The following is a 14,264-nucleotide window of genomic DNA, read 5'->3' as shown; positions in this document are numbered from 1 at the left end:
TTTTCTCTTTCGAGCAGCATGCTCTGCACGGTTAGTTGCTGCCCTTCACTCCAGAAGTAGCTGCATTTCAGTTCTGCTGCTTTGGAAGTGGTGTTGAGGCTAGTTTGGGATGAAAGGTACCATAGAAATATGATCTTCTAATCCAATGTGCGCTTGTTTTATATCTGCTCCTTCTGGAGGAGAAACGGACACAATCTGCACAAATAGGAGCTGGTGGGTGATTATTTGATATACTGCTTCTATATAATATATGAGTAGAATTTAAAAAAATGCCAGTGGGATTTCTGCAATATAAAAGCTTTGTCCTCCTATGACTCATACTATTGTTCATCATCTGTTATGTAATTTCATTTTGTTTATCTGCTAAATGTCCCCAATGCCTGTGGTGATGTGCAAATTCATATATAAAATCCAAAAAACACAATTCTGTAAATAAATGGTGATTATTAGGCTGTAATTTTTTCTCTGTATGTAAACAATGAATGCAAGTATACTGCAGCAGGTAGTTCCCTGGATAACACAAGCGGGTGACTGCGCTTCCATCTTATCCCTTTCTCTTAACATACGCACAAATTAAATCCTCATCATTAACAGTGGGCTTTTCAGAGTGGCTTTTCCCAGTGTCTGTCAGCTTGTAAGCAGAGTGATTAGCCAGCCAGATGAGGGTGTTATGGTGTTCAATGCCCTTATCTTTTATATGGGATGAGAACTGTGCAGATGCCACTGTCAGACGTTCATAAAATAACTTTGCCCAAGGAGATTTCTGGGGAGGCACCACTTTAATGCTGCAGGCAATAGCATTGAACTGACCCTTTTCCCTCCTGTGTCTGTCTGCAGGAAGCTGGGGACAACAATCAGTTCTGCTGGAGGAACCTGTTCTCCTGTATTAACCTGCTAAGGCTCCTCAACAAGCTGACCAAGTGGAAACATTCTAGGACAATGGTGAGCTGGGGCCTGGGGGGTTTTGCCCTTTATCATAGAGATCCTGTGGTGCATTTAATGGTGTTTTGATGTGAGCGAGTGTACTGCACTACATCTGCCCATCCTTGATGGAGCAAGGAACAGCCTTCTATGTCCAAGAGTTTGCTATCCGATTAGGATGATGAAGCTAATTTCTCTCCCTGGATCTTGCCCTTGGCAAGAAAACATTTAAACTACAGTAACTCCTCACTTAAAGTTGTCCCGGTTAACGTTGTTTCCTTGCTGATCAGTTAGGGAACATGCTCATTTAAAGTTGCGCGATGCTCCCTTATAACATTGTTTGGCAGCCACTTGATTTGCCCACTGCTTGCAGAAAGAGCAGCCCGTTGGAGCTGGTGGGCGTTTGGAACCAGGGTGGACCAGCAGCCCCCCTAAGTTCCCTGTGCGGCAGCCACGCAGAAGGCTATCAATTGCCGGCAGTTCAGCTGTCCTTCCCCCCACTGCTATGTGCTGCTCCTGCCCTCTGCTTTGGAGCTGCTCCCAGGAGCCTCCCGCTTGCTGTGCAGGGGTGGGGAAGGGGAGGGGGGGTGCTAATGTCACAGGTGTCCCGCTTCCCCCCGCTCCTGTCCCCCCCGCTCAGGGGTGAAAGTAACTTAAAGGACTTACCGGTACGCCGGAGTCTTGAGCAGGGGACAGGGCCTCAAGTAGGAGGGGCGAGGCCTTTGAATCCCCAGGCCCTTTAAATTGCTGGCCTGGGGAAGCCAGTCCAGTCTGACATACTGGGCCATACCAGCTTACTTGCACCTCTGCCCTGGCTCCTTTGCCCCATCAAGCCATCTTCACAGAATGGGGGGGGAGGGGACAGGCCACGACAGGCTCAAGACCAAGGGAGCTTGCTGCCAGCAGCTAGCTGCTGTCTCAACTTGTTGATCTACTTAAAAAGGCAATGTACCTAGAATGGGGTCAGTGTACTTAAAGGGGCAAAGCGCATCGCACACACACACACACACACACTGTGTGTGTCTGTCTCTCTCTGCCATGCTGTCTCCCCTCCCTCAATTCGTGCTGCCTTGTAGAGTGTGAGGCTACATTAACAACAATGTGTTAACCCTTGAGGGCTCAGCCTAGCGCTAGTTCATCATTTAGCAGTAAGGCATTCCCTGGGAAACATCCCACCCTCTGACTCGACCACCTCAACCAAGCTTCACAATCATCATTGCCATGTACAGTATTAAATTATTTGTTTAAAACTTATACTGTGTGTGTGTGTGTGTGTGTGTGTGTGTGTGTGTGTGTAATATATATAATGTATAAAAATTTCCCTGGAACCTAACCCCCCCATTTACATTAATTCTTATGAGGAAATTGAATTCGCTTTACATCATGTCTCTTAAAGTAGCATTTTTCAGGAACAGAACTTCAATGTTAAGCGAGGAGTTTCTGTAACTAGAATGTGAGATGTTGACACAAGAAGAAACTGGGAGATCGTGCCTAGAATGTTACACATGGCTCTGTTTGAGAGGAAAGGGCAGGGAAGAGTGAACACAGAGCCGGCAATACAAATGAACAGTTGGAGCAGGAAGCTGGCAGCAGAAAGGGGCTGCAGGGAAAGTAGTCTGTCGTCACTCCCTGGGAGACGCGGTTAGGGCTATGCAGTTAAGTGATCTTCCATTACTCCCTGGGAGGGGGCAGTTTGGGCTGGTAAAGCCAGGGTCGGGGATCAGAAGATGTAAGGAGGAGTACAGGGAAAGAGCAACAGAGTCAGGGAGAAAGCAGATGATGGTTGCTAGGCATAGGGTTCCTGGAATGGAACCCAGAGTAGAGAGCTGATCCAGGTCCCCTAGCAGCCACTGGGGGGAGCAGCACAGACTGGACAGTGGAACAGAAACTATCTGGCCCAGTCATCTGATAGGACCTTTATGCCCTGGAAGGGGAGAACTGTCGTGACCTGGCTGGAGGGCCAAGCCATGAAGAGGGAGTACTCTGAGTTGCAAACAGAGATATGTGGCAGGACACATCAAGGAGCGGCAGAAGGGGGCGTCGGACCTGAAAGGCGCTAATCCCCAGAACCACCAGGAGGAGGCGCCCTAGTGGTGGATGGGATCGCATAACAGCTTTTTTTGAGGAGAAGCAGAGGAAGATGAGGAGAGAAGGGAGCAGAGCTCAATAAGTCTAGATTATCGTGCCCCCAAAAGAGTCTGCAGGGTGTCAATGGGCCACAGTGAATGCTCCTGCTCGGGGTTCAGGCTGGCCAATTGTTTTGAATACTCTTAAAATCTGCTGTGCTGCTAGTTTTACTTCCCCCACATTGGTCCATATTAAAGTTATATTAATCTAGGAGTCAATTCCCTTACAGAAACCTTCCTCTGCAAAAGGATAGTTAAAAAAGTTTATTACCCACCCTCCACAATTTACCAGCTCTGCTGCACGTCCCTATTCAGTTTTTCTGTGTTTTTTACTACGTTTGCCACCAGGGTGTCAGAGCGGCTAAGAACTTCGGAATGTGCTGACAACATTTTTGTTGGTAATTTGGTAGATGCTGGTGGTTTTTAAATCCGCCCCGATCCTGAAACGCGCTCTGAAAGTGAAGCAGGCCATGATGCAGCTGTATGTGCTGAAACTCTTGAAGATCCAGACCAAGTACCTTGGGCGCCAGTGGAGAAAGAGCAACATGAAAACGATGTCTGCCATTTACCAGAAAGTGCGTCACCGCATGAACGATGACTGGGCTTATGGCAACGGTGAGTATCCCTGGAGAAAGCACCGTCTCTGGGTTCTTGGTTGATGCTACTGCGCATTTAGTTTGACCTGCTGATCCATCAGGACCCTACAAACTTGGTCTGGCTGAGGGCTGCCCTGGTAGCTGTTCAGAAGCCTTAAGGCCACATATGATTTGCTTAAGATAGCACAGATTGCATCCAACCTCCCATCACATGAGTACTCGGAGCATTATCAGCTGGGATCTGTAGGACTTGTGTCAGCACTATTTCAACTCAGCCTCCATTTGCACCTGCTACTTTGCAAATGTAAAAACTGCAGGTGCAATGTTGTGTGCAGTTGAGGTCATTTTGTACATCAAGTAACTGGCTGTGCCTGTAATCGCATCAAGTCTGTGGGTGTAAATGTGGCCAGTGTGTGAAAATCCACCCCGATTTGACTAGTAGGGCTCGCAGGTCACATCTCTGAACTAAAGGTGAGGGTTGCTACAGGCTACATTGTGCAAGCTTGTGTTTTGGCCTGTGGGCTGCATATCTGCCACCCCTGGGATATAGTTTCTACCTTTTTTTGCTATCTCCGTATTTTCTACAATAACAGCTGTGAGGAGGATTCTGACAACTACAGTGATGCATTAACCCATGGGATGCAGCTGACTACACACTCAGTGCCCTTGCTTTGTGGTTAATTCAGTAGGGTAATCTGAATCCCAGGCTTGGTTAAAGAGGAAGGAAGGATCTAAACACACTTCTTTGCCTTGACAACCTGGCCTTAAAACTTGTATTGTGTCCATGCTACTTATCACCTAATGAGGATTAAGCCCAGGGCCAGGTGACACTGCAACTTTCTAAGAAATTCATATGAATGGGACACTATCAAAACCCCGTACTTAAGTTTTGAGGGAGGAGTAGGTTAAATGAGTAGGAGAAATTGGCTATACATAAAAACACTTTAGGGAGTTTAATTTCAATTAAAATGATTTGTTAATGATTTAAGCCTTCACCCTTTGCTTTTGAGAGCTGTAACATATATGTTGTGCTGATTCAGGAGAATCAAAGGTAGAACTCATTAATCTCGTTTCACTGTGGAGTTTAGTGAAATCCGAAAAGGAAACACATGACACAAAAGCTTAATGTGTTTTTTGTTTTTTTTTTATTTTGACATGTCCCTTTTGAATTATTTACCATAAAATTGTTTTCCTCCACTTGCTCTTTGCTTCTTGAAGTGAGTGAAGACAGTAGTAGGAATGCTTTGTCCTGCAGATGGTACACAGCTACTTCACACTTTTGGCTGTTGGGGGAGTTTTAGGCACTCGACGCTCACAGACAGAAGAAGCAGAGCACCTACAGTTTTTTTGGGTTTTTTTGTTTTTTTCTTAAAACGAGGTCTCGCCATTTTTTAAAAAACTAATTTACCAGCCACTGTTAAGAATAATGAGCTGGAAACACAGAAATGAAGGATGATTTTTACAACTAGTGCAAAGAAAAGATGGTGAGGCTAGAGCAGTGGTGGGCAACCTGCGGGCCGCATGCGGCCCATCAGGGTAATCTGATTGCGGGCCGCAAGACATATTGCTGATGTTGACCATCCGCAGGCACAGCCCCCCACAGCTCCCAGTGGCCGCAGTTCACCGTTCTTGGCCAATGGGAGCTGCGGGAAGTGGCAGGCTGCAATCAGATTACCCTGATGGACTGCAGATTGCCCACCACTGGGCTAGAGCGAGGATGACTTGTAGGCGGTTGTGCTTGGATCATAGAATCATAGAATCATAGAATATCAGGGTTGGAAGGGACCCCAGAAGGTCATCTAGTCCAACCCCCTGCTCAAAGCAGGACCAAGTCCCAGTTAAATCATCCCAGCCAGGGCTTTGTCAAGCCTGACCTTAAAAACCTCTAAGGAAGGAGATTCTACCACCTCCCTAGGTAACGCATTCCAGTGTTTCACCACCCTCTTAGTGAAAAAGTTTTTCCTAATATCCAATCTAAACCTCCCCCATTGCAACTTGAGACCATTACTCCTCGTTCTTTCTGCATAGTTATGTATATGTTATGTTATGCATAGTTATGTATTTCTCTTACGCTGGGTGCTGCACTTTGGCACTAGGGTCCCCATCTCTGCCCCACATTTTGCTCCTCTCTCCATGGTACCATGGTTTACTCTGACATAACAATCTAATGGAAAATGGCATTTTGCCAGAATCCCAAATTCCCCCAGGAAGGGAGATTTAAGCAACAACATAATGTGATACTTAACATGGCTCAGTACTCAGCAGACATCACATCTTGATCTGGACAGCCTGTCAGACTACTTTGGAAATGCTCAGGCTTTCAGAGACCAGCCCTGGACTTGTTTTCCCCTAGGAGGGTTTATTTTTATTCTATGTATGTCTGGGTTGCCATTGAGCTCACTAAATCAAACCTTTTCCCCCTTAAACCAGTGAATTCACTGTATCTTTATAATGTGACTATTTATATAGAAATGGACTTCAGGGGGACTGAATGACACTACTGAATGATATTACATGGCTGAAATATGGTTATTGCATCCAGCCAATAATTCCCAAACACCTATACTTGCTTCCCATTAACAGCCATGATTTACAGTGAGTTATACATTTGCCATATTTTACTTAATGTTAAATTTTTCCATGCTTTGTCTCTCTCTCGGGCAGAAGGTTTTCTTTGGCAATTTTCAGCAAAAATGGTGGGGTCCTGTAGAAAAATATATGTATATGCTCATGTATCATAATGCATACAGAGAGGGGAAGAATTATGGTTGTACATTTAACCTTAATTCTGCTACTGCCTAATTTTTGAATGCTTTGCAACTGTAGCATTATGTTAATATAGGAGATTTGTGTATGAAATATATATACATAGTATGAACTGGTTTGGAATAAGCTCTTGCAGCAACTGTTGTGAATCTGACCATCATGGGCATATGACTGTGTGATGAGGTCACAATCCTTTACTTCTGTTAAAACCTCATCCCATGTCAGAAAAAAGGAATGATTTTCTCATACTCTTGTGGGGGTGGTATTTCTTATCAAATGCAGATATTGATGCCAGACCATGGGATTTCCAAGCTGAAGAATGCACACTAAGAGCCAACATTGAAGCCTTTAATAGCCGGAGATATGATAAATCCCAGGACTCAGAGTTTGCACCGGTGGACAATTGCTTGCAGAGTGTGCTGGGGCAACGGCTGGAGCTCCCTGAAGATTTCCAGTACTCGTATGAACTCTGGCTAGAAAGAGAGGTGTTTTCTCAGCCAATCCGCTGGGAAGAGTTGCTACATTTTCAGTGACAATGACAGGATTACCTGAACCAAATACTGTCACAGTAAGGCTTTGAGATACTACTTCCTGGGGAAAGGGGAGGTCACTCTCTGACTGGGGGGTTCTGTAGTCTGGCTAAAAATCTCCCTTGTCAGAATTGACTTTTTATAACTATTCAGACACCCTAAAGTATGGTGTCCCTATCTTTTAGAGACCTTCCCTTTCCTCCAATCTTTTAGAGACCATCTAATGTAAACAGAACTGCACGTAGAGGTTGAGGGCCAAATTCTGCTGTTACACTGGTGACAATCTAGAGAAACTTGACCGACATCAGAGGAGTTTACTCCAGGTTTACACTAGGATAATGGAAATCAGAATCTGGCTCGGAGTATCTTAACTTCTTTCTTAGCGTTGTTCATGTATGATAAGCTTGCTACATTTCTATACTGTGAAAGGTCTTTGCCTTGCCTGACTGCCCTGAACTGTGCCTAATACACACCTAGATTATACACGTAATACCTCAAAAGATTGAAAGTAAACAATAACTAGCGATATATGACCATCCCAGCAGAGGCTACAGACTGAATAAGCCAATGGAAACTAAACTACCTTTTTGCCTCTAGAGGTGAAACCTCACTGCTGCTTGCGTTGTATAACCTAGGATTTTGGTTTCCAGAGCTGACAGTGTTGCATCTTTTGCTACACCTATCAATCCAGCACTTTCCTCCCTCACTACATTCATTTAACTTTGTATTGAAGTAAAATGAACAGTAAGGTATCTCTGATGTACAAGTCCTTGCCGTAAAGGAGTTAGACAGACTGAGGTCTGTTCTACTTAATATTTCAGTGAGCCTGGACTTATTTGACTAGACGTTACCAACCTAAACTGCAAAAGGTGCCACATAAGAGATTCTCTCTCTTGTCTATTGTAGGTGCCCAGTTAATTTACAATTATTTGTTCTTCTCCTTCCAGAGAAGATAGGGCAGCAGGGCCGTTTTTATGAAGTGCAATTACTGTAACCTGCTAGATTTCTACTTAGCTCTTCCTGTTGCCTTGTAAAATGTCTTGCTGAAAGTGACCCTTCTGACTTTTTGAGACACAGGAATTTGTTTGGTGTTGGGGGGCTATTCTTTGTGCTCTATCGTAAAATGGTGTGTGTGTGTGTGTGTGTGTGTGTGTGTGTGTGTGTGTGTGTGTGTGTGTGTGTGCGGGGGGCATAGCATTTCTGTGCTGAGGGAAAAGAATAGTGAACTGTATAACCTATAGCTTTTTGGTGGTGTGTGAGACTTCTACAACTTGAAAGTTTAGGGCTTAGTATAAATGTTCAGGTATAGTCTACCTTCGCTTAAGCCTGTGTTGCATGGATATAACAACTGAGAGTCGCTTATGTGTCAGAACAAAATCATTTGTCCAGTATATTAAAGTCAGTGGCTAAACCACTGAATGAGATTTGGCTCTTGGCATGGCGTATGCACAGTAAAACCCATGACAGTCAGTAGGAGACCTTGTGAGAGAGACACATAAAAGCAACATTGAAGGTATAGTGGCAGTGCCTACGTGCTGTGAGTTTTCCCATCAGTATTGGACAGCCAAGACCTTAGAACAATCTTGGGTTTTACCTTTTTGTTTGTCCTTCCTGAACAGAGGAATTCAGCTTTTGTAGAAGCAGCACTTGTTAGTATATTGCAGGCAAAACTTCATCATTTAGACGGTAGTCATGTTAGCCGCATCTCAAGGGCACAAGAAATAAGGCCACAAGTATTTGTTACGCCAGCATCGGTGTTCATTACAACGGAATGAGGCTGAGAATGGTTCTAAATGTGGTTTGTATGATAAGGCATTTTTCAAAGAAATGGCAATAGTAAATCTGTTCACTTCTTAAACACGTGTGAAAAATAAAGCAGAGTGACTTCTCTGGCGTGTGCATTTCCTCAAATTAAGGTGTCAGAAGAAAAGTTGCTAATATTCTTTGTAAAAATTCAAGGCTTCTTCAGTCCTCCCCTCAGCTACCTGAACTCTTATCTCTCTGCTTCAGATCTCCCAACGCTGTGCAGGCCTTATGCTACATCATGGGGATCGGAGATGTTTTATTCTGATGTTTCTAAGGAGACCAAACAAACAAAGGAGCTGGAAAATAATAGAATTATTTAATGTAGGTAGCCGTCCAGTGTCTGTGCCTTGAAAATAAGAATTCTCCCAACATTAAATAACAAGATGGTGGCATATTGGTAACTGGAAATTTGCTATAGATCCAGTGGTCAGGGTGCTAGCCTGGGCCTCTTGTTGAACCTGGGTCTGCCTGGACTTCCCATGTGACCTTGACCTTTCTCTGTTCTTCAGTTACTAATTTGTAAAAAGTGGGATAATGGTGTTTCTCTACCTCACTGGGGTGTTATGAAGATAAATAAACTAAAGATGGAAGTGCTCAGCTACCATGGTAATAAGGGCCATGTAAGCACCTCAGGTGAGTGTGAGTAGAAGTGAAATGTAGGTACTGCTACATGACTGACAAGGTCCTATAGTTTGAACTTAATCCACACTCCACAGTTTCTGTACCTTCGGCCTATTAGTACTGACTGACTTGTTTGGTGGCTCTTTTTATAGAGACAGTCTTTTCCAGAGTCAGCGGGAAGGAAAATGTGCACATTAAAAGTGCCACACCTTGTCTTCAACCTCCAACAGGAGGGCACAAACCCATAGTTGGTTCTATTTATGGTTATGGCTGGAAGGCTTCTAATCACTCAGACTTCCCTTCATTCTGACCTTTCCCCCCCATGGTCAGTGGTAAACCTTTCCATAAATTTAAAATAACAAGCATTGATATGTAGCTAATTCTGATTACAAGCCTGTGGACAATATCTGTTTGCTGGGTTACTGAGAACTCACTTCTGACTGTGGCAGGAGATGTGCTCCTGAAAGTGAGGTTTGTTAGATAAGATTTTTGGACATGGGCAGGAAGGAAACATGAATTATTTGTGTATCCATTTCAGACTCTCATTTCTGAGGTTAGCTGTTGTATCATTTATTTTGTAGATTCCAAGCAACTTTCTTCTCTCAGATTTTGTTTTGAAGTATGTAATAAGAGGAAGAGAGGAGAACTTGTTTTGAAGTACCAGTTAGGCTTTTGGTGCTGAAGTACACAGTTCAACAACAACAACAAAATGCACATCACAAGGCACAATGCAAGTTCTCTCATCCACATTAGGCATTGTGGAACGATGAATTAAGATGCTGCTTAATGTGCAATGGTGCTCTTAAAAGCCCAGGTATGTATTGTACTAAGAAGGGGATGAAGTATATTGAAAAATCTAAATTGCTGGTACCTCCTTACCTCAATATTGCTTTCAGTTTTGGTTCCTGACTCTTAGATGGTGAATGAAAGGCCCATCGCTGCCCTGCTGCAGAGCTGTGCTACCAGCCACTTTGCATCTTCTCCCAGAGTCCCAGCTAGTTGTGGATTATAGTTTGATCCCTTGGGAGCTATGTGGCAATTAAAGCAAAGAACCCAGGCACTGCAAGGGAACTTCTTATACTCTTTAACAGCACAGGGAGCATGTCCCTTTTAAAAGCAGCCTCTGACACCTTTTCTGTTTGGTTTTTCTGCTGGTGATTTTCCACTCTTTCCCCCATAGGCTGCTGGGTAGAGGAGAGGCACTAAAAGTCAATGGTTCTGCTGGTAGAAACTCCCATTGTTCTACCAGGGTGGAACTATTGCATGGTGATGGGCCTGTGTTGTTGCAGCTTCCCAGATGTAGTCTGCTCCTTGAGTGTTAAGTTCCTGTTACAAGTTCTAATCAAATCCACAGTGGAAGTTACAATAATAAATGATTCATAAAAGCAAAAAATTCACAGGCTGACACTGTATATTCCCCAAACTGTCACATTCTTTACTTAAGACTTGCCATAAGAGATCAGTAAGGTTGACAGCTGGGGAGATTTCTCAGGGACAGTAGGAACGCCAACTGGGGCTGGCTGACAGCCGGAGCCTCTCCTCGCAGCGGCCTGGGCTCTTCCTGTCAACCCACCCTGCGAGAAGGGGCTCCCGCTGTCCGACCTGGAGCGGACTGACAGCGGGAGCTCCAGTAGACTGGAGCTGGATGGCAGCGGGAGCCCCCCAGTGATTTGTAAGTAAAATTAATCCTGATTCATGTTTAGGGCCCTACCATTTTGATCAATTTCTTGTCATAGGATTTTAAAAATTGTAAATTTCATGATTTCAACTATTTAAATTTGAAATTTCAGTGTTGTAATTGTAGAGATCCTGACCCAAAAAGGAGTTGTGCAGGGTGTGACTGGTTCCCCCAGGGTGCCACCTGGAACTGGGGTACCACTGAGCCCCCGTGACTCACCAGCCTGGGTACCCTTTACAATGTACTTCTGTGACCAACCTGCCGAGCCCTTTCACAAGGCTCCAGCCTGCACTTTTACCAGCACACATACAGGTAGAGACACACCCCGCTCCAGTTACATACAGACGCTGTGATCAGCTCTGCACAGGGAGGCTACAGCTAAGAAACTGCCCAGCAACTCAAGTGCACACCCCCCTCTAGAGTGTAAACCCAAAATTATACCATCTTGTGCTGCACAGAGAACTGTATAGAGTAAGCTCATGAAATTTGCCCTCTCCCTCAATGTAGAGAGGAAATATACAACACCTTCCCCAAATTATGATTTACACACACACTGGTTTTAGACAAAGCACCCAGGGTTGTGAGTTCAATCCTTGAGGGGGGCCATTTAGGGATCTGGGGCAAAAATTGGGGCTTGGTCCTGCTTTGAGCAGGGGGTTGGACTAGATGATCTCCTGAGGTCCTTCCAACCCTGATCTTCTATGATAGTCCTAAAGCAAAAATAAATTTATGAACTACAAAAGATAGATTTTAGGTGATTATAATGGATAGCAACCAGATCAAAGCAGATTACCTACCTAGCAAATAAACAAAACACACAACCTAAGCTTAATATACTACATAGATTGGATATAAATAGCAAATTCTCACCCTAAATGCTGAAGCAAGCCATGAAGTTAAAAATATCATGTTGCCTCTATATAAATCCACAGTACTCCCACATCTTGAATACTGCATGCAGATGTGGTCACCCCATCTCAAAAAAGATGTATTGGACTTGGAAAAGGTTCAGGAAAGGGCAACAAAAATGATTAGGGGTATGGAATGGCTGCTTTCTGAGGACAGATTAATAAGACTGGGACTTTTCATCTTGGAAAAGAGATGACTAAGAGGGGGATATGATAGAGGTCTATAAAATCATGACTGGTGTGGAGAAAGTAAATAAGGAAGTGTTGTTTACTCCTCATAACACAAGAACTAGGTGCCACCAAATGAAATTAATAGGCAGCAAGTTTAAAACAAACAAAAGGAAGTATTTTTTCACACAGCACATAGTCAACCTGTGGAACTCCTAGTCTTTTCCTCTCCATTGCGGATAAGTCTAAAGATTGAGGGCTGGCCAAAGTGAAGCTTGAGTAAAGACTTCCATATTAGGCTCATAATTTTTATCTTGTGTCTCTTTCCTACAGTAGTACATGTCATCCAAAATCACTACTCCCTAAACATCATCTTTCTACTTTCTTTTTGTTTCCTGGCCTGAACTTCCACATAGCACCCACTAGACTTCCTGTGTCTTCTACTTAAATAGGTTTCAGAATACGGATATAAACCATTACCTGATTACCTCTATGAGGTGGAGGGGGAGTTTGTTAGAAAGCTGATATCTTTTAAATTTCCTCATTGACCATCTTCACTAAGAGGCACTTCTTACCAAAGCCAAGAAATAAATTTGTAGTTCTTAGGCCAAGTTATATCACTTTTGGAGATATAACAGTGAGCCAAAAAAGTGTGAGGAATTTTTTCAAAAAGTCACTAGGAAGAATTTTAAACACCTTAACTTAAATGTCTATGTATTTTTTTCCAATACTTGCCACAAAAATTCTAACCCAAGATGAAATGCACTATGTACGATTTCAGAATAATTAGCTTGTTTTTGGGAAGCTGGGGAGGCTGGGTTGAAAATCATACTAAGTGTAGGAAACTAGCTCCATGGACAACCTACAGATACTGCATAATAATACCTGTGCTTTACAGAATGCGTATAAGGCTGAGATGGTAACTAAAAGAGACTAGCTGGTTGAAAAGGAAATCTATATATTACAATTGCAAATGGATGCTAAAAATTCAAACAGTGTAATAACCCAAAGGCTTTCCCTAGTGGTATCTGAACAGAAAATTAACTGGTTTCAGAGTAGCAGCCGTGTTAGTCTGTATTCGCAAAAAGAAAAGGAGTACTTGTGGCACCTTAGAGACTAACAAATTTATTAGAGCATAAGCTTTCGTGAGCTACAGCTCACTTCATCGGATGCTTATGCTCTAATAAATTTGTTAGTCTCTAAGGTGCCACAAGTACTCCTTTTCTTTTTGAGAAAATTAACTGATGCCTATCCAGAAAAGTCTTGCTCACACTGCCTATAATTGGTGAGGTTACTTGTGTAAAAGTAGTAGAAAACAACAGAGCCAGTGCTTCTACTACACATACTGCAAGGAGGTGGTAGTTCAAAAGAGTTTGTATCATGATGAGGACGTTCATTTACTGAGGCTGTGACCGGGGTCCTAGTGGGGAGCCAGCTATGGTCACTCAATTAGGGTGAACTGCAAAGATTGGGGCAGCCAAACCCCAAAAAGCTGGTGGATATTCCAATACTTAGATTCACCAAGCCAGCATAAAATAGTTTCTTTATTACCTTTGAAGTGAGCTGTAGCTCACGAAAGCTTATGCTCTAATAAATTTGTTAGTCTCTAAGGTGCCACAAGTACTCCTTTTCTTTTTGAGAAAATTAACTGATGCCTATCCAGAAAAGTCTTGCTCACACTGCCTATAATTGGTGAGGTTACTTGTGTAAAAGTAGTAGAAAACAACAGAGCCAGTGCTTCTACTACACATACTGCAAGGAGGTGGTAGTTCAAAAGAGTTTGTATCATGATGAGGACGTTCATTTACTGAGGCTGTGACCGGGTCCTAGTGGGGAGCCAGCTATGGTCACTCAATTAGGGTGAACTGCAAAGATTGGGGCAGCCAAACCCCAAAAAGCTGGTGGATATTCCAATACTTAGATTCACCAAGCCAGCATAAAATAGTTTCTTTATTACCTTATTGGTTACTCATAAGTCCAAACAACACAGTACCCTTGAAGTGATCCAGCCTCAGGCCTCCATCCAGGTACCCAAGTCAAATATGAAAATTTCTGTAAATCTTATTTCATCATATAAAAGAAAAGGTTCTACCAATCCCAAAGGATCAAACATGTTACCTCACAGGTTAATGAATGTTTCACAT

At 43.4% G+C, this 14,264-nt stretch overlaps 1 protein-coding gene across 2 annotated transcripts in view; it reads left to right on the top strand.

The window, feature by feature from the left end:
- STRIP2 (striatin interacting protein 2) overlaps positions 1–8,088 on the top strand; it is a 62,306-nt gene extending 54,218 nt beyond the window's left edge. For both annotated transcript variants that reach the window (XM_038419683.2, XM_038419704.2), the window contains 3 exons: positions 838–942; positions 3,458–3,662; positions 6,692–8,088. In XM_038419683.2, coding sequence (XP_038275611.1) covers positions 838–942; positions 3,458–3,662; positions 6,692–6,942 — 561 coding nt within the window. In that variant the 3' untranslated portion in view covers positions 6,943–8,088. The remainder of the gene's footprint in view (positions 1–837; positions 943–3,457; positions 3,663–6,691) is intronic.
- The last annotated feature ends 6,176 nt before the right edge of the window (positions 8,089–14,264 follow it).

Source organism: Dermochelys coriacea, chromosome 1 (assembly GCF_009764565.3).
Source record: "Dermochelys coriacea isolate rDerCor1 chromosome 1, rDerCor1.pri.v4, whole genome shotgun sequence".
Lineage (NCBI taxonomy): Eukaryota > Metazoa > Chordata > Testudines > Dermochelyidae > Dermochelys > Dermochelys coriacea.
The sequence above is the reverse complement of the archived record's forward strand: the minus strand, read 5'-3'. Positions and strand labels throughout refer to the sequence as shown.